The following is a 20,409-nucleotide window of genomic DNA, read 5'->3' on the forward strand; positions in this document are numbered from 1 at the left end:
CTAGAATAATTCATTCTTAAAATATAATAGAATTTTAATGAAAAGCAAATAATTATATTGTGCTTTTATATAAAAAGTTTAATAAGTTGTAATTGTACACATTTTGTATATTTATAAGTGGTATGAATTAATGGAATGTGTTTTATAACGAAACAATTTGAAACTAATTTAAAAGATTTTCTTTAAAACAAAACGAAAAATTATGGTCAAATTAATGAAAAGACACCATATGTTTCCATCTTCCGATATATCTCAAATTTGGTGGATAATACTTTCAATTTTTTATGTTTTTTTTCATATATAAATATATTCATATAATTTTTAAATATAGAATGTTTGCAATGCGTACGAAATAAATGCTAGTAATAATGATGAGAAACGATTTTTAAGAAATAAAATATGTGCTAAAAAATATCTAGAAGCTTACTAGAAGGAAAAAATAATTTATATGAAAATTCTATATTTATTATACTAAAGTATTTTATGATTTAGACATTACATTAATATTTCAAATATGATTGATTAACTATTTATGTAATATATGAAATATTTTTTTTTGTAAACATCAAATATCTAAAGAAATATTAAACTTCTATAAGAATGATATAGTATGTATATGTGTGTGTGTGTGTATATATATATTTTTTTTTCTTTTTGTTTCATTGCACATAAATTGCAATAATTGGATGGCTTTCTACGTTACATTTTATTGTTTCTTTATGTTTTAGAAACAAAATAAAATAATCATCTATCTTCATCCTTGGTCTATTTATCCATTACACTCTATTCTTTTCTACCTTAATCTATCTTTAAAGCTGCAAGTTTGAGTATTCTATTTAAGTTAAGCGTAGTAGTTTGTTTATAATAATGCAACAAAACTGAGAATCAAACACTTATCCTGTTATTTATATTTTTTATAAGTCTATTGAAGTTTTATGACACAGTTACATATTTGCATATATTATTATATATTAAAACATACTTTATTCTAAACTTATATATAAATAATACTAATTTATGCATATTTTCAGTTATGAATTTAAATTTGCATTGACAGTGAATTTGTTTATTTCAAAATTTTATTTCAGTTATTCAATTATTTGAGTCTAAATATAATATTCATAATCAGTTACTGAAAAATATTTGATTTAATGTCCGATTCACGGTTTTATTGCGTTCTACATTTTAAATCTGAATACACTGAATTCGTTGTTAATACACATATTTACAATGCAAAGTACGTTCTGAAACGATACACGCCAGACGAAAATCTATTTTTCTAAAACTAATTTGTATAAGGATCCTACTGTAATCTACAAAAATACCTGTTACATGTCATAGGAAGTATCTCTGAACGAAAAATAAGTTCGATTGTCTAGATAATAATCTCTCTTGCCATAAATTGTTGTATTATGATATTTATGTATATACATAAATAATAATGTTCCATCTCGAAGTACAATATTATACTTCACATATAAAGAATTTCAAATTTATAAAGCATTGGTTGTTTGTACCGTATTATAATAAGAATAGAAAACTAATATAAATCTTAATTTGGAATAAAATAATAAATTAGTTTTAAACATAATATAAATTTTTTAGTAACAAGATCAAAGGGTTTGAGATGTTTATGACAAGGAATATATTATATTTTAAATAAAACATATAAGGAGATATAATTTTACAAATGAAAGATTTACACAGTTTCATATTTAGACAGATTCACATTGATTATATTATACACATATATTTTACTAATTGAACTTATATTAAAAAAAGAAATGCAAAAACTAATAAAAAATTGAACTTTATTATTAGTAGGCAAAATACAGTTTTATTAAATTAATGTTCAGCAATTTTTAATAATATATTAATGTTAGTACAAATATTTTGCAGTTATTTATAAAAGTAACTTCTTTTTCTTAATATTTAGTATGCATATGTTAAATTTGATTATCGTGAAAGAAATAAAAGGAACTAATATATCTAAATGATATGTATTACTATGCGAACAAAGATAATATCAATGTAAAAATGTCTAAAATAAGATTCTAATTTCAGAATCTCTTACTCATCTCACATACCTTACAGAACACCCTGTTTTAAGAATATTTTGTAAACTGTAATATATAATTAGAAAATGAGAAATTCTTAATGCATGAAATGGAGAAATCTATTACAAATTTAATATAATAAATTAGTACGAGTGTATCTGTAATAATATCTTGTGTTCAGGAATTCTTTCCATCTTTTATGCGTACTACTAATTATGTAAAAGAATTCGTTCTTTAAGAATTACTCATTTCCTAATTGCTTAGGATCTTATAAAACATTTAATAAGCGCTTTAATAATAATTTTATAAATGTACATCACCGATTAACTATTTCAATAAGCAATGTGACTAATTAGAGCATTCAAAAAATCATTAGCCTATAATTCATGTAAAAAAAACTAAAGTATTGCTCTAGTTTACAAATATAAACCTTAATCGAAGTATGTTAAATATTCTGTTGAAAAATCAGTTATTTAATTATTAAGAAAATAATTTAATATTAGTGGTTTTCTACAAACTAGCAAACAGATATTATGAAGTGACATAAATAATCATTTAAGTTTTCCAAGAAAACTTACTATGTAATAGAAGAAGTTATGTGAAAATAAATTACAACTTATGCATTAAAGTATTAGTATCTAGTAATTACTGTTTATATATTAGTAAAGTAATTAATAATCAAATTACATTTTTACCACAGCACCAATAAAAGTTAGAAAATTGCTGTGATTTTCGCATAAACAAAAGAAATTTGTAGTTTCATTTTTAAATTAAGAATTGCTATCATTCTGTACAATTACAGAACTAAGTACTAGCTTGAATTCAATAAATAATTAGTGAATGGCCAATGATTAAATTGCTTAAAATAAGTAATTAAATTAAATATTTGTGTAATTATTAATTATTTATTAATATGTGCTTTCAATTACGTAATTAATTACTTATAAATTCACTATACATTCGTTGTGTAATTAATTACACTGATCAATGTATAAGTCAATTATTGAAAAATAGTAAATTGGTCAATTACAAAAATTTATTAACTTAATCGTTTAACTCATGTAAAACGGACATTGTAATTTATTGCATTTGTCAGTTGTATAATAGTAAATAAATTTAACATGAACTAAAATTTTTAGAGAATTGAATTCTAAATTCTAATGAAGTAATTTATAATATTATTTATTAATGTCCATCGCCATATCACTTTCCTTTTGTTATATTGCAAGATGGCATGCACTTGAATTTAAGATCAAAATCATGTTCTTCAGGATGAAGAGAATTATTGTCATCTTTTTCTATGTCTTCTTCATGTTCTTCATTTTCTTCATTGTCCTCCTCATCTTCATCTTCTTCATCTTGTTCAGGTAATTGTTTTCGAGCCATTTGAACTACTTGCCATTCTTGATAATGACGCTTTCTCTTTGCTTCAAATGCTTTACGTTTTTCTAAAATTTTTCCATATACATTGATATTTTTTTTGTTACTCAATATCACATTTTGATGATAATTTTTCTCATTCCTCCTCAACTGATTAAAATTAATTACTTTTTAATAAGATATTTAGAATTATAATTTTAATAATAATAACAGTAAAATAAAAATCATTTCAATAAAAGATATTTGTAATCAACTATAAGGTATATATATTGGTATATATTGTATTTATGCAAATATAATTAAAATATAAATTATCTCTCTATGAAAAGATTTATAATTTCTTACCTCTTTCTTCAACAGTTTCTTTTTCATCTTCATCTTCACTTGATTCTTCAAATATCTTTGGTTTACTACCTTCTGCCAACCTGTAAATATGGGAAAATGCAAAATTTATGAATTTTCAATTTTTTAATTGTTCAAACCTATAATTATTAACGAAATAAAATATTTAGAAAAACTAAATTTGTGAAAATATAAAATATAAAGTGTATTTAATTGTTGTTGATATTTTTAAATACAATTGAAGAATATACAAGTACAAAACATATAACTACTAATACTAATTGTAATAAAAATAAGAAATAAAGCAAATAAATGGAATAATTATTCAGAAAAGTATCTTAATATTTTACATAGGGTTCCCAGAATAAAAAATTATATATAATACATTTAAATATTATAACGTATGAATCGTTTCCTTCTTATTACACACATTTTTATAACAATACCTTAGATCCTAATTTATCTTTGCAATATAATCTGTAATTACTTCATTTCAATCTTTCCAAAAACAATGATTTTGATTAAATCATAAGCATTTTAAAACCCCATATTTATACTTAATGTAAAATACTTTCTTATTAAATGTAGTTCAAGCATGTACTTTTATGTAATTTACTTTTAGTATGTAACATTCCGAAGTAAGGATGTAATTAGTTATAAAGGTAACTCATCTGTAATACTTGTATGACATATGGTTACATTTTCATTTAAATATTCATTAGCAAAATTATATGTATATTATTAATTATATATCGTATTCAACTTTTTTTATGATGCTTAATACTATTACAAAAATAATTATTAAAATAATATTGTAATATTGTTAAACGTTCCTTAGTAAAGAATGATATAAAATTAAATTTATATTAATATAAATATATTATAACTGAAATGTATTAAATATAAATAAATTATAATAAAAATTTGATAAAATTAGGAGAAATGAATTTCAAATTTATTATTTCATTATATCTTGATTTTCATGTCACAGTCAGTAGTTGTCTACACAGAAATTATTTTTTATTACTTACTTTTTTGCTATATTAAATAGATAATAATAATAATAAAGGTACATTGTTAAACAAAAATTTTGTGTGGAGTTCAGTATTACATGCATTTATATGATCAAAATTTCTAAAAACTTTATAGAAAAAATACTGTTACTTTTGTAGAGATTCTTATTTATCTTTATATGGTAAGGCATAATAGTCATATCAGTATAAACTATCTTTTGAAATTATAAATGGAGATTTTGCGAAATGAATGAATGGAACATGTAAATAACTTGTTATTTATGATACATGAAATATTTTAATACATACAAATAAATAAATAAAGAGATTAATTTATCCTATTATATCTTACCAGGTAAGAATTCATTTTCAACAATGAGATTAACAATCTAATATATGTAAAAAGATTTTCTGTATGTGCATGTGTGTATGAATGAATTTTTTTGGTACTTCAAAATGCTACCATAATGCTTCAAACTCTAATGCTACTTAACTATTTTTCCTTCTTTTCTTGTAGTGCATGTCAACTCCATTCAAGTGTTCAAATTTCACACAGTAGAATTACTTTTCTGAAAAAAGTATAAACGTAAAGGAGACTTTTGAAAGATGTGTAACACCTTAAAATAACAAAGACCACTGTACGTATTAGTTAAGTTACAGAATTTCTGTATAATGTATTCGTAGAAATTTTTTATATTTATTATTCATTGTAAAAATTGGATGCTTAATTGGAAATTTTGATTTTAAACAATAACATGTATAATAATTCTTTAAATTCTTCTAAAAATATATATTTATTGTAGTTATCTTAAATTCCATGTATTTATTGGATAATGGTTTTTCATTATCAACATGCATATTATATAGACTTTTATTTGATTTTTCAGGTTGTGTTAATTCAGTATTATTCTACAATACATTAACATAAGAGATTGGTTTTATTTTCTTTATTATTAAAACGTTTAAAAATTTAGCTTATGTAAATTTAACAAATGTATGCCCGAAAAATGTATGAGAAAGTGTTTTGTAAAAATAATTTATTTTAAATGTATGTGCATTCAATTTTGACAATTAATAATGTTTAAAAAATTATAACTATATGTCATGTAATTTTCGACTTCGGGATGTTACATACCTTTTGAAACACTTTGTATGTTTCTTGGTGCATGTACATTCGATTAAAACTGTTTGATCATAGTATTTGTAAATATGTGAACCATCTTAAAAATTGGTCCTGTTTATTCAAATTTTGGAAATTTAAATAATATTTTTCTGAAGAATTCAAGCAATTTTCCACACAAGAACCTCTTTTTGTGTAGAATTACTGAAAATAATAAAGGAATACAACTCTGAGAAGCAAAAACAGCAAATGTACATTTTGAAGAGCACTGAAACTTACCAATGAAGATTTATTCCAATAAAAAGAATAAATCAACATGAAATTTCTACATACATTTGCATACATTCATTCTATTCTTAATATTCAATTCCAACACCAACACTTGAGCATTATGTATGTAACAATGCTATACTCTACATGGTGATGTTGCTACTTAATACAGAATAGTAGCATAATTTAAATTTGATAGTTTCCATTTAAGCCAATCCTGGTATAAAACTCTAAACAGATACCATAAATTAGACTGATTGAAAAATTTTAAACAGATGAAAAGAAGATAATATTTTATATTAAAATTTGAGAATAATGTATCCTTCCAGAAAGAAATAATTATAAATAACAATCAGTTTAGATTATAATACTAATAAAATTAATTTTCAAATGATTTTTTAAATAACATGCTCCTTACAAACATAGAGAAAGAAAGAAAATTAATAATTAGAAACCCAATACAATATATTGATTGATAGTAAAATAACAAAATATAAACATTAATTTTAATTTGTTAATTCATTCATTGATTTTTTTAAACAATATGTATGTCTCATTTTAATGGCATTAATTTCCTTAAAATAAAATTACAAGTTATAGAATATCGCACTATCAATTATATTTGTGTATCACATAAATCAATTAAAAATCTATTTCAAATAATATTTTTTTTTCTATCTATATTATTTCGGAAGACACTATGCACTTTTGTATTTTATATATATTGTGAAATAAGAATGTGTGTAATTATATTATTTTTATTAAATAAAATAATATAAAACAAATATTTATAAAAACATATTTGTTATTTATGAGAAGTAGATAATATTCCAGTTAGTATTAACATTAATGTAACTATAAGTTTAGTTACTATTGGTGTTCTTGAAAAATTATACATATTTTGTATATTACAAAATTATATGCTTCTTGTAATCGAAGTTTATAGAAATCTACCAATTTCTCTCTCTCTTTTTTTTTTTTTTCTTTTTTTTTATGATATGTGTTAATATGTACAATGCAGAAGATATTTATGAAAATAACTACAAATATAGAATAAAATACTTATTTCTAATGAATTAATATATAAATACTTACTTGGTAGCAACTGCAGTAGAATCTAATTGATCAAATTGAAATTCAGCTTGCAGGCCTTCATAGTTGTATGGGGTTTTCGGTTCATCAATCTTCATATGACCATAATCTTTTTCTGCTGGGTGCAATGTTGCAATTATATTCATTTCATCCCATTTTGTTTCTTTGCTTGGTCTGTAATAAAAATTGTCATAAATTATTAAAAAGTTATCATTAATATTTACTATTTTAAATTATGGGACAAGCAAAATGTAAAATTAATATAAAATACTATCAATTTCCTAACAGTATTTGATAAAACGTTGATTATGACTTACAAATTCAAAGAATTATATTATAAAATTATAATGGAAGAAGATATATTTATCAATATGGTTCAATAGATAAATTACAATTAAAATCTTTTACGTATAAAATTTACTTAACCATGACAGTCTGTAACAACTTTAAACGAAGTTAAATGGATTAAGAAAGACAGTAATTAATTTACAATTATGACAATGCTCTAATAAAATAAAAGTAAAGTATAAGTAATTAAATGGAAAAAAAATATATATAAGAATGATTTAAATTAAACTAACCTTAAAACACAAGTTAACTCTGTCATCATCTCTCTTTCTCTCTCTCATATAATTTTTAGTTATAAAAAGGTATTCACTTTAAAGTTAAGTTCGTTTATATATGTATGTATAAATGAAACTATAGCTTCAATATGAAAGAAATAAATCTAAAAAATCATTTATACCTGGGTATATCTGGATTATCGAAGCTGCTAGATGATTTTAAAATTCCCTTAGGAGGCCGTTTCGAAAGATTTTCTGCCATTTTGAAAAGAGATTGATTCACATTTGATAATTATAAAACATGACGAATCTTTGTAAAGTCAAATTTTCTTCAGAATGTTTCCACTCGAATTAGAAGTAATTGGACAATTGTTTATTGACGATGACAAACTATCACCTTAACAATTTTCAGTTTTAAATGGAAAAATCACGAGCTCTGATTGGTGCCATGTTACACAAAACCTTATACAGGGCAGGGTGTATTACGTAGTATATACGTATATACATATTTTGTAGTACACGGTCATTTTCGAATTAAATTACTGAAGCATCGAAATCTATTTTTTGTAAGTGAAGTTATAGCTTCCTATTATGTAATAAGCCGTTAATGAAATTAAAAGTTTATGGTAGTATAACAGATTTTACATAACGAAGCATTAAATCGAGGTTTCGATTAACTATAATAAAATGAGAATTTTTCTACGTATAATTTTGTTAAATAATTCTGCTCTATTATATTTTTTATAATTTTACTTATGTGTGCTATAATAATATTATTATTACTTTGTACACAATCTATAAAAAAAACTTTGTTTAATTCTATAAACTCTAAACGAATTATGATTTACACAAAACGACATATTAAATTATAAATGTTAAGTAATAAGTACATATAAAATCAAATACATATTAAATATTAAATTACAGAATATAACGTTTTCGATATTTAAATTATGTTTAGTATATATTTAACATTTCAAATTACTTATACGATGCATAATTAACCGTTTTGTTTCTTATTTGATATAAACAAATTAATTATAGCACGGGCGAATATATATAAAAGAATATATATAAAAGAATATAACAAGTATAGCAAAGATTAAAAGTGTTGGACATAATATATACATCTGCTGATTCAGTATCTATATTATATTTAGAGGACGTATATTAATATTTTAATTTTCTCTATTTTAAACTGTATAGGATTATAATATGAAATATAAGTCAAATTTTATACAGAATAATAACAATATATATTTTTGATGTTTCTGAATATATATGCTATTTTGCAACTTGACACTAATAAATTTATGATTGAGAATATATGTATGGAATATATGTGACATCAAAAACAAGTCTGTGATTGGATTGTATTTTATTTAGTAAGAAAACCCGAAGCTATCCCCGAAGCCCCGAAGTAAACTTATTAAACGTCGTTATGTAGTACCTGGTAGTACGTAGTACACATTCATTTTACATATATGCATACATATCTCTTTCTACTTTTTTTCCATGTCTTAACTGGTATGCTTTTTGATTAAACGAAAATAATTTAATGTTTCTGTTTTCGTTAGCGTATAAATTTAATCACGTTTTCTATGTTTAACGATGGATCGTATTTCAACAGATCGATCTATCGAATGATGAACATCTATCGATACAACTTTCTCGCTACACATGCCTTCTGAATGTTAATAAAATGGAAAATATCAAAGGAGCTTGAGCTCGGAGTTTAAATAAATATTCGTTCATGATAAATACGCCCGGTAATTAAATGTGCCCTGAAACTAATGTGATGTCGACTGTGTGTGATGGCGGGTAAGGAATTAGTAAGCCATCAGCAGCAGTTTGTAGAAGAAATTAACTACGATGAAATTGAAACAGAGCAGGTATTATAATTATGCAGTAACTTTTCATTATTGTTCGAACAAGTCAAATTTTTGTTTTTTTAATCGTCGTTCAATAAAACATTTCTCAAATGTTATATTCAGTTGCGTTTAATTTTTGTAATTTATCCTTCTTGATTATCTGATTTTGTTTGAAATATAACCTAAATGACGATCTTCGAATATTTTTTAAGCAAATTGATGTTAACGAAGCTCTTTTCTATTTTCTGTACTTTAATATTCAAATTTTGATTTAGATAACGAGAAAGATTTTTATTTGAAATATCATTAAGTTAAGAAAAAAACAGAAAAAGAAAATTTTTTAATTTTAATAGATTGTAAATGTGTCACTTTTTAAAATTTGACATAGATTGTGTGAAAATAATTTAATTAAAAATTAGTAATATCGTTTAATAGAATAAAGAGTATATTAAAGAAGAATAAATAAAATATTAAATTTTTATATCTTTGTATTGTTTTCCATTTTGTTGAGGTTACATACAGCTTCTATGTTTATCTAACATTATTAATATTCTTTACTTGTTACTTCATTCTTCAAAAAGAAATGATTTATTTTAAAATCTGAAGAGCACTAAATTAAATCAATAATAAATCGGTCATTATTTATTTTTATCTAGGTAGTCGGAAAAGGTTCTTTTGGAGTAGTATGGAAAGGAAAATGGAGGGGACAATATGTTGCTATAAAGTATATAAACTCAGAAGGTGAAAAAAAGGCTTTTACTGTAGAAGTTAGGCAATTATCTAGAGTTGTGCATCCCAATATTGTAAAACTTTATGGTGCCTGTACTAAAAATCCAGTTTGCCTGGTTATGGAATATGCAGAAGGCGGCTCCTTATATAATGGTATTAACTTTTTTAAATTCTATGGAACTAAATTTTTTTAATAAAATAGAGTTCCAAATTATTGTTATAGTTTAAATATTATTGTTGCTTGCTTTGATAATGCATAAGATTTAATTTGTTTAACAGGACATTAGATGCTTTTTATTGTTTGATGTTGTCTTGTTATCATCAAGTATTAATAATTAAATGTTACATTTACTTCTTGTTTTATTAATATATTGCAGTTTTGCATTGCAATCCTCAGCCACAATATACTGCAGGACATGCAATGAGTTGGGCTTTGCAATGTGCACGTGGTGTCGCATATCTTCACAATATGAAACCAAAACCTTTAATTCACAGGTAAATTAAGTTAAATAAATATATATATTTTTTTTTATCGAGGACATAATATAACAATCTGGAAATTTATTTTTTATCCAAATGATATCTGTAGCGTTTCAACAGATTTCATTTATATTTGCAGAGACTTAAAACCACCAAATTTGTTGTTAGTTATGGGTGGACAAACTCTTAAAATTTGTGATTTTGGTACAGCTTGTGATCTAAACACATATATGACTAACAACAAAGGTTCTGCTGCTTGGATGGCTCCAGAAGTATTTGAGGGTTCTAGATATACCGAAAAGTGTGATGTGTTTAGTTGGGGTGTTATTTTGTGGGAGATATTGTCAAGGAAGAAACCATTTGATGAAATTGGTGGTTCAGCTTACAGAATAATGTGGGCAGTACACGTAGGACAAAGACCTCCTTTAATTGAGGGTTGCCCTAAACCAATTGAAGATCTCATGACCAGGTATTTATTAATATTTATAATCATTCGCTTTTATGATTAATAAAGCATGTTCTAATAAATTACTAAAGGAGTTAAGATTAATTATTTTCTTTGTTTTATAAAGTCATATTATCTTTTTTAATAGTGACACATGTTACTAAATATGCGATAGAAATAATCGTAATTGATAAAAAGTATTAGTATTTGAAAGTATACGTTGTAGGAAAAAATATAACAAATATTCTATTTGCTTCTTGGAATTAACTGCAGATTATTGAAATATAAAAGTATATTTACAAGTATTTAGATTTAATATATTTTATGTATTTTAACATATTTTACGCTTGAAAATAATTATAACATTATTATGTTTAAAAAAATTTCTTTAAAAACTTTATCATTAAACATTTAATTAAGAAAATTTTCATTTTATCTGATTGATAATTGGTGATTACACAAGTTTGTTCATAGAAAAAACTTCTTTTCAGGTGGAAAAATGTTTTTAAGTATATTGATTGTTATTTAGAGCTTTTTTAAATAATTTTATATTTATTTTACATTACTTGCATCTTATTTGTATATAATATCTTGATAATTTTTCCATATGCTGTGCCCAAATCATTTTTAACGATGTATTTTGTTAAATAGTAATAGAACAAACCCTTCTCTCATAACATAAAAGTTGTATGTTTAATGTATTCTTCTCTGAAGAGTCATCATATTATTCTGATATTATTTATAAGGATTCAATTGTGTAATTGAATCATTATTACGGTAATCTTTAATGAATTTCCTATCTATTCACAATTTAAATTGTGAAAAGCTATTACCTATACAGGTTGAAATTTAAGATCTTATACATAGCGTCTTCGAATCTTCCTTTCCTGTAACAGAAAAATATTTGTTTAAAAGTATTTAATATGATTATGTGTACTGCTTGTTATTCTTCTTCTTAAATAATCAATGGTCTTAAGTACTAAAAAAAATAAAAGATAATGCGAATAGTTTAATTTATAAGTATTTAATATATCATCAGTATTTCTGATATATTCTAATATGTGGTCGATTATGCTAAGCTTTTTAATTATCATGTCTAAGATCATGGGAATTAGGGAATGATAAGTTAATAGTCATCAATCAATAATCAGTTGGAATTTGATTGAGGTATAAGGAGGGAATGTAGAAATGTTGAAGGATATGAGTATCGGATTGATTGTTTGGAATGCTGGTATTTTAGAATAGTTTAGTGTATTTTAGAATAGGAATGTGTAAGGTGGTGGTCAATCTACCTGGTGCTAGGATAACTTTAACAGTTTCATAATTCCTCATTCTGAGATTGTTCTGTGTTCCTAATTAGGGCTTTTCTAAATTTCTTCTTATGAATTTTAGGTTTTGTCCTAAGTGAGGGTGAAGATTGGGGCACATAGTTCATCATAATATTTTCTTTTAAAGAAATTAAGGTCCTTTAGCAACTATGGATTCTCCTTTGGGACAACAATCCACTCTTTCATCCCCTTCGATGGTTAGGCACTGGGAGCAAATTTTAGTGGTAAGTGAAATTGTCTTCAATGATATTTGTCCATTAAGGATTCGACCGAGCCAGATGGCGAGATTACTTTCCCTTTCGTTTTTCGCATGATGATTCAACATTAGAAGGAATGACTTGCTTTTCAAATCACTGTCTATGGTAGTTTCCATGGATCTTCTAGCAAGAAATTTAAGAAGTGCTCCCAGTTATTTTCATCATAAATTTTGTTGACAGTAGATCGTGGAAGGGAAAGTGTTGAATTTGAGAGGATGGAGAATATTGCACAAAATATTCAAATTTATGTTAGTTATGAATTATTGTTGCGATTGTATAATTGTAAGAAGAGAGAAATTTAAAATTGTTATATTTTAACTTTTCTGTAGGAAATAGGAAAAATGAAATGTACCTATTTCTTCTGGTACATTATCCTTAAAAATATAATCAATATAATCAAGATATAATGAATAATCGATATTCGATTGATTTTAAAGTCATTTTTCCAGCAGAGGGGTATTGAGGAAATGAGATCTATTTTTTTTTTTTGTTATGCCTACTCTAATAAATTATCCATTCTGATAAATTATTTTATATATGTGATTTTGGCCAGCATGTCCCTCTATTTTTATTACTTATCTTTTTACATTCTAAATAAACATTTATAAATCGTTTGTAAGATGTAGTAAGAAAAGAAACGAACGGCTGTTTCAGATGTTGGCACAAATCTCCCGAAGAAAGGCCATCAATGGATGCTGTTGTAGAAATAATGACGACCTTATCACAATTCTTTAATGGACATCTAGAACCAGTGGAATATTCCCGAAGTTTGTATATTATTAAAATATTTTATAAGTAATTTAAGCGATCCAAAGTTATGAGTTTTAGCAAATGATTAATATTTACTAATAACAGATAATAATTTTAAATACGAAATGTTTATTTATAAACGTTTATACACAACAACAGTGATTATATAAATTAATTATAATGTAATTTTATATTGTAGAAGATGTTGAGTCAGAGGAAGTTATTGACAACCAGGTTTCTAAAGATGATACTTTGGACGTGACTGATACTATGGATTCTGAAATAAATGGATATGCTGCCAACGGTACTATTAAAGCTAATGCACCCGTTTCCAAAGAAAAATCGGAAATTTTTAATGAAAAAAACAGTTCATCGAATCCCTTCTACGATTTCAGGGATCCACCTCCTAAAAATAATATTTCAGCAAACAATCCATCCAATAAAGAATTCCAGATTAAAGATTTTCCTCAACTTTACGTTGAGTGTGATCCGGTTAGTAGGTTTTAATTTAAAAATAATGATTTGTTTATATATCGTTAAATTATTATTAATTAATTAATTAATTAAAGAAGTATAAATATCTTCCAAGATTTGTAGTTATTATGATTCACGTATTTACATCTTTGACACAAACATGTTCTTATGTTTTATAATTCTAGAATGCTTGGGGATTACCAAGTTCCGACTCACCATTGGAATCTCCTATTCTAAAGATAAAGAATACTGCACAAAGTAAGTTTATTATTATCTTTATTATAAAATATTTAAATTATAAATTTTGTTTTAGTCAATTTTGCTGTTGATTATGGAAAAATTGTTTTAAACAGTTACCATACGAACGATAACAAATGATTTATAAGTAGATAATATATTGTGTTATAAATATTACGCTTTCCATCTGTTTAGTAATAGAAAATTTTAACGAAATTTTTTCTCTCTCGTTTTTATTTTTGTTAATATTTATACTTGTATTTTATTTTATGGAATACATAATTTCTTGCTTTCTTATCATATACGTATAGCGCAATTATTAAATTGTTATTTGTCGATGGCCTCGTCGTTGTTCTATAACAGCAGAGGAAGGGGAACTTGTTCGGGGCTAGAACTTTGAATTTGTGACTCACCGCGATAGTACTCTAATCCCAAAATAACGTTCTCCGTATGTTCCACAAAACCTTCCTTTTAGCGCGGAATGTGATGCGCTCAGGCAAACCCATTGTCGTCATTCGATTGCTTTTGTAAATAATTAACACTTATGTCTGCACTTTGATTTTATTTGCGTTTTTGCGAAATTCGGTTTTATTTCTGTTTAATTGAATAAAATATAATTTGAAGATATAAGAAATCAATCAAAGTCACTAAAATTCATTATTCATTCATCTTTAAAAATCTATTAATTAATTTGATAAAAATTGTAGACTTTTGCCGAATTAAATTATTAATACTTATATTTATAATTATTTATAGTTTTATGTATATTTGGCTCGTGATTAATCTGTACATATGTTACGTACGAATATTGTTTCCTTTCAATATAAAAACACGTGAGAACGAAGCGATAGAAAGAAGTTAAAACATCGCACCTTGGCACGCTGTGATTTCACCGTGACGAATACTTTGGGAGTTCGTCGATCGGCGAAATCTACCCTGGCAAAGGGCCCGCAAAAACAGTCACATTGTACGAGTATACTAAATTTAACGAACAACTAATCAGGGGAACTTGTTTTTGATTGACACCTATCGACGACGATAAAAGCTCTGTCCTAAAAGACCCAAGTAAATAAAAACAGACCATGCACTTTCTACTTTTTATCAGATTGAAGATATATCGGATCAGATATATATATATATATATATATATATATAAAACTATAAAGTGACAAACCGAGAAGAAATAAATTAATTTTCCAAATATCTGCAACAGTTGAATGATCTGGATAAAAGTATAAAGAATAAAATATATCAAGTGATAAATTATATATTCTACTTCAATAGTTTTTATCAAACGAAATTATTTTCTTATTTGAAATATTATTCTTGTTGATACAGTTTCCAAAGTCGAAGCATATGCTTTCCAAAGAAAGACGATCCGGGGATAGATAATGCCTGTCCCCCATATGGATTTCTTAATTGTTCGCTGCGGCATCAACATGGAAATCAGAGCTTCGACTTAATCCAGCCCTGAAGATGAATTAAGAGCCGAAGAACCGTATTTTCTTCTTGGCTCGTGCTTGCACGTCCTGTCTGGTGGGGGATACCTCGAAGCAGGTGTAGCTGACTCACCAGGCCCAATATAGATGCACGTTTGTTTAGTGCTCTCCCGACACATCACCAAGAACGACCGTCTTTTCTCTTCTTTCTTCTTTTTCTCTCACCCTCGCTATCGAAAAGAAATTTTTCGTTTCTTGGAAATTTTGTTTTCTCGTTCCCCCTGCCCATCTGCATTTTTTTCATCTTTCACGGACGAGTTCGATCGACCGCCATCCTCCGGATCAAAGAGTGGTTCGTGGTAACTTTTAATCGGAGAGTGACATCTTTCATGTGAACGAATACTTGATTCTATTATGAACGAAGCCTCGACAGGCTCCAGTATTTGGAAATGTGCGAGGAATACCCAAATATCGTCGCCACGGACACCCTAAAGCGGTGCTGGGTTTTGCTACGTTAGTACTTTGCTCTGTTTTTCTTTTTCTTCTCGTCGTTGATGCCTTGACGACGAGGTGCCTTTCCTTTTTAATTTTTATTAGGAGGGTTTCGAGTAAACCGCGATAGAGCTTTTATTATACGATTTTACATGATATTATTCAACATTGTAAGATCGAACGTCGAACGGTCAGTCGCTATTAATCGCGCGATAGAGCTAGAAGGAACGCGGAGTTGAACCCGCCAAATGTGATAAAAAGTTAAAGGTCAAAATTAGGGATTAAATTTTAAATTGGTGGAACGAGTAGCTTGCAGACTTTACTATTTTAAATTAACATATTATTAATGTTTCTATAATATGTTTCGAGAGCAATTATGCCTTAATTCGATGTAATTATTGCATAATTATCAGTTTTTGTTTTGGAGGAAAGCAGAAAAACAAATTTTGAATCAAGTAATGTACGAGGGTATTTCACTTCGAATCGAACGAATGTTTGTACAGTATTGTTATCCTCAAAATAAATCGAGAAGCTGTGAAATTAATTCAAATTCAAAATGGATTTAACGTAAATAGGCGTGCAGCAAGAGTCGATAACTTTGCTGTGATCGTTTAAAAATGGGTTAAATCAACACAACGCTACTATATTTCCAAAGTAGATCTTCAATTCATGTTGAATTTAGTGTTCATTAAAGAGACATAGCAAAGTTTATTATTTTAAAGTTTTCTTTTATCCTTTTTATCCTGCGAATATTTAGCAAAAAGTAAAATAAGCCTTTCTAATAGTTTCGAGTAAAAGTATTCGTGCAATTTAAGCGTGCTATAATCTTGACATAATCAAAATTAACTAAACAAAATTTATACGAATAGGTTCCAAGTCCGAGTTTAGACTGATTACTGATCTGTTGATAATGCACACGTTTAATCGATGTATTCGTCATATTTGAGGAAATATCAATGTATTTTGCATCGGTCCTTGAAACAGAAACCAGAAACATCTTTGGATAGAGTAAAAACAAAATAAGTTACTTACGATCATTTATATTAATCGGATTAACTTTCGGCTATAATTATCGTTTGACAGGTAATAGTACGACTGACAAGGATTTAGACAACGTTTATCGCCTTTTGGACGCGGATCTGAGGCCATTGACGCCTGATCAGACTTGCGAAAGATCGAAAGAAATTTTCGAAGAGCACAAACAGCTGGCGCAAGAATATTTGAAGGTGCAAACGGAGATAGCGCTTTTGGGGCAGCACAAAAATGAAATGCTAAAAAATTTGACCATAGACAGTTTAAGGCAGCAAGAGGAACTCAGGAAACTGGAGGATGAAAAGGTAAGCTGATATGAACAACGATTAACAGTAAAAAAAATTATTTCAGGATTGATTTATGTAGAAGGATCGCAAAGATGTAATTTTTAAGTGACGCAAAATATCTGCAAACTTTTAAATTTTATGAATGAAAAAGAATCTATCAATTCTCTAGTCCTCGAAGGTTTCTTTTTCAGAATTAAAATTTTTGTTATATTATGCTTTTGCAAGTCAAATTATTAATTTTAGTTCCTTTCTCGATTACAGGAGTCTCTCATAAAGCTGTATCGAAATTTAAAACGTCAGTTGGAAATCATGAAGAATCAGAGGACGAACAATGCTCTTTTGAGCAACGCTCAAGTGGGTCCGACAGTTTCCGGAAACAACGGGTGGTTCGTGGTACCTTGTCAAAATCCTTCAAGACATTCTTGAATACCAAGATTAGACAAGTACAAGCGTTAGACGAGGTTCTTTTTTACATTATGTCTTGCGAATTTCCCCTGCTTTCTTCTTGTAGCGAACACGGGCAACAATATCGATTTTCTCAATAGATTTTTCAACGATAGATTTTATTCTATAATATACAAAAGTAAAAATAAAAGAGAGAGAGAGAGAGAGAGAGAGAGAGAGAAGTTGGCGATGCAATCTCTTAAACATAAATATATATATATATATATTATATATATATATATATTATATATATATATAATAAAATATATAAAAACACTGTTTTCTATTTGCATTTGATTTCAAGAACATTTATCGAGACTTCTCCGTTTCTTAATGAACAAAATTATGTAAAAATTTGATCAATAATATGCATATATATTCAGGTATGTATATCTTTCAAATAAGCATTACGGGGAATCTATCGAAGTAGCTTTAAATGTGGCTTTAGCTTTTATCGTGTTTTAAAATATAAAACGTACAGGTTTGAAAAAATACTGCTATGAGGAAGATTAACGTAATTATCAATTATTATCAATCAGAAATCGATGATTAGTCAACTGCCTGTGTAATTTGTTATTACTACATTTATTTATGTAAGAATTACCATTAATAAGTAATAATTAAGGAGGTATTGTATTATTATTTATCTAATTTATCTAACTTGTCCTTACGTATAATTATTTTTCGTTACAAACTAATTTGTACAGTCAATAAAATATTCGATAACTGGTGTCCTCGTTATAAAATATTAAGTACTGTTACTGTATTTAATCGAATACCGATAATTGTTCATTATGTAATTTCTATTTTTTGCCATAACATTGTTAAGATGATATTGAATTATTGAAATGAAGTTACAGTAATTAAAAATCGTTTCTTCAACGAAACATGTCTTTTTAAAATTGTTAAATATTTTTGCGTCAAAAGCTTATGTACCCATTTATTAAATATACGCGATATTTTCTTTTCATTTCTCTTCTTCGTTTAATAACTACGAGCGAGTTTTAACCAACAGTAATATTATCAGATAATTAATAATTCGTAGGGTAACTTCTTGTTTACGTTATAGTTTTTATACTATGATATCACTAACATCACCTTTTAGTAATATTCAATATTGTATTTTACGCTTTAAAGGAAAAAAGTTTGATTATTAAAAACAAAATATAACGATGTTAACCAGTAATTGTTCACGGTGCCTCTGGTTTCGCACGGGTCTGACTATAAGTATCATCTTCTACTTAAAGGCATGATTTCTTTACAACTTGATAGAACTTTACTGTACGAAGCATAATAAATAATAACATTTATAATTTATTCTATGATCGATCATTAGTTTATCTCCTATACTGTTTCTTTTTTAACAGGACATTTTTGCATTTCCTTCTTCGAACAAATCAATTTATCTTAAATAAACATACAAAATCGCGTATCTGCAATATTTTCACGAAAGTTGCGTTGCGCGCATGAATAACGATGATTAACTATAAGAGAAGAAAAGAAGTAAAAGGAGCAAAGGAGAAGGTTACGAATCTTAATTCCATATTGAAATAATTGTTTTTCATCAAATTGAACGTATTCGTTCTTGACATTTATAACTTCTAAAACAAACAACAAAACTGCACAAACGCTGCGACTAAACATCTTCTTAAATAATACAACACAAACATATCCCCATCGAGCAGAGACATTATCATCAAGTTTATTTCCATTTATATGGAAATGTAGAAAATATATACACTGTAATTACATGAATCATGTTATCGTGGATAAAACCAGCGCGTCGTCAGTAGTGAAAACAATTCGACTATAATATAAACCATCAACTAACGTCGCTTCTGAAATATCTCTGCATTTTAGTCCAAACGACCGTTAATTCAGTATTAAATATATAAAACACACACACACACACACACACACACACACACACACACACACACACACACACACATTCCTCAGTATTATAGCGACAATTTATATACATAACATGTACAATTTATATCACAACGCGAATTTCGCCAAAGACTTAGCGTTCTGTCGTACGTGTTGCTGTGTGTTTCCGTTCGACATAATCTCATAGATCGAGTTTATAGTCCCAAAGGGTTGGTTGAAGGGAACCGTGTGCGGAGGCGGGGGAAAAATTGAGGGGGAGGACAATAACGAAGACAACGGCGGACCTCGATAACGCAGAAAAACAGGAACGTGTGCAATGCGCACGCACCCATCGCAACCACTGTATGTACATGCCGTTGGAGGGGTTGTAACGGGGAGGTGAAAACGGAAGCTCGGTTAGATAGGAAGGGTGCA

At 26.9% G+C, this 20,409-nt stretch overlaps 2 protein-coding genes across 3 annotated transcripts; one reads left to right on the forward strand and one right to left on the reverse strand.

Annotated features, from left to right (window-relative positions):
- Positions 1-3,075: 3,075 nt before the first annotated feature.
- On the reverse strand, positions 3,076-8,337 carry LOC132912640 (protein phosphatase inhibitor 2-like). 2 transcript variants are annotated; one of them, XM_060970226.1, is made up of 4 exons: positions 8,020-8,337; positions 7,278-7,448; positions 3,783-3,862; positions 3,076-3,505 (listed from the first exon to the last, which is right to left on the reverse strand). In XM_060970226.1, exons 1-4 carry the CDS (start codon positions 8,097-8,099, stop codon positions 3,261-3,263), a joined length of 576 nt encoding a protein of 191 aa, XP_060826209.1. In that variant the 5' UTR covers positions 8,100-8,337; the 3' UTR covers positions 3,076-3,260. The 2 variants fall into 2 exon arrangements, with proteins under 2 accessions (XP_060826209.1, XP_060826210.1); XM_060970227.1 differs by lacking the exon at positions 8,020-8,337 and adding an exon at positions 7,856-8,007.
- Positions 8,338-9,483: 1,146 nt separating this feature from the next.
- Positions 9,484-19,419, forward strand: LOC132912614 (mitogen-activated protein kinase kinase kinase 7-like). The gene is made up of 9 exons (XM_060970179.1): positions 9,484-9,729; positions 10,365-10,590; positions 10,815-10,932; positions 11,057-11,386; positions 13,602-13,714; positions 13,897-14,189; positions 14,357-14,429; positions 17,423-17,676; positions 17,920-19,419. The coding sequence occupies exons 1-9, from the start codon at positions 9,652-9,654 to the stop codon at positions 18,082-18,084; spliced, it is 1,650 nt and encodes a 549-aa protein (XP_060826162.1). The 5' UTR covers positions 9,484-9,651; the 3' UTR covers positions 18,085-19,419.
- The last annotated feature ends 990 nt before the right edge of the window (positions 19,420-20,409 follow it).

The sequence above is a fragment of the Bombus pascuorum genome, chromosome 12 (genome assembly GCF_905332965.1).
Source record: "Bombus pascuorum chromosome 12, iyBomPasc1.1, whole genome shotgun sequence".
NCBI classification, from domain to species: domain Eukaryota; kingdom Metazoa; phylum Arthropoda; class Insecta; order Hymenoptera; family Apidae; genus Bombus; species Bombus pascuorum.

Bases quoted from the DNA above. Each gene is read 5' to 3' on its own strand.
- LOC132912640 (XM_060970226.1), bottom strand. From the start codon at position 8,099: ATGGCAGAAAATCTTTCGAAACGGCCTCCTAAGGGAATTTTAAAATCA. The intron at 3,863-7,277 runs GTAAGTATTTAT...CCATATTTACAG, and splicing joins TCTACTGCAGTTGCTACCAA to GTTGGCAGAAGGTAGTAAAC. The intron at 3,506-3,782 runs GTAAGAAATTAT...GAAAAATTTTAG, and splicing joins AGAAACTGTTGAAGAAAGAG to AAAAACGTAAAGCATTTGAA.
- LOC132912614 (XM_060970179.1), top strand. From the start codon at position 9,652: ATGGCGGGTAAGGAATTAGTAAGCCATCAGCAGCAGTTTGTAGAAGAA. The intron at 9,730-10,364 runs GTATTATAATTA...ATTTTTATCTAG, and splicing joins ATGAAATTGAAACAGAGCAG to GTAGTCGGAAAAGGTTCTTT. The intron at 10,591-10,814 runs GTATTAACTTTT...AATATATTGCAG, and splicing joins AGGCGGCTCCTTATATAATG to TTTTGCATTGCAATCCTCAG.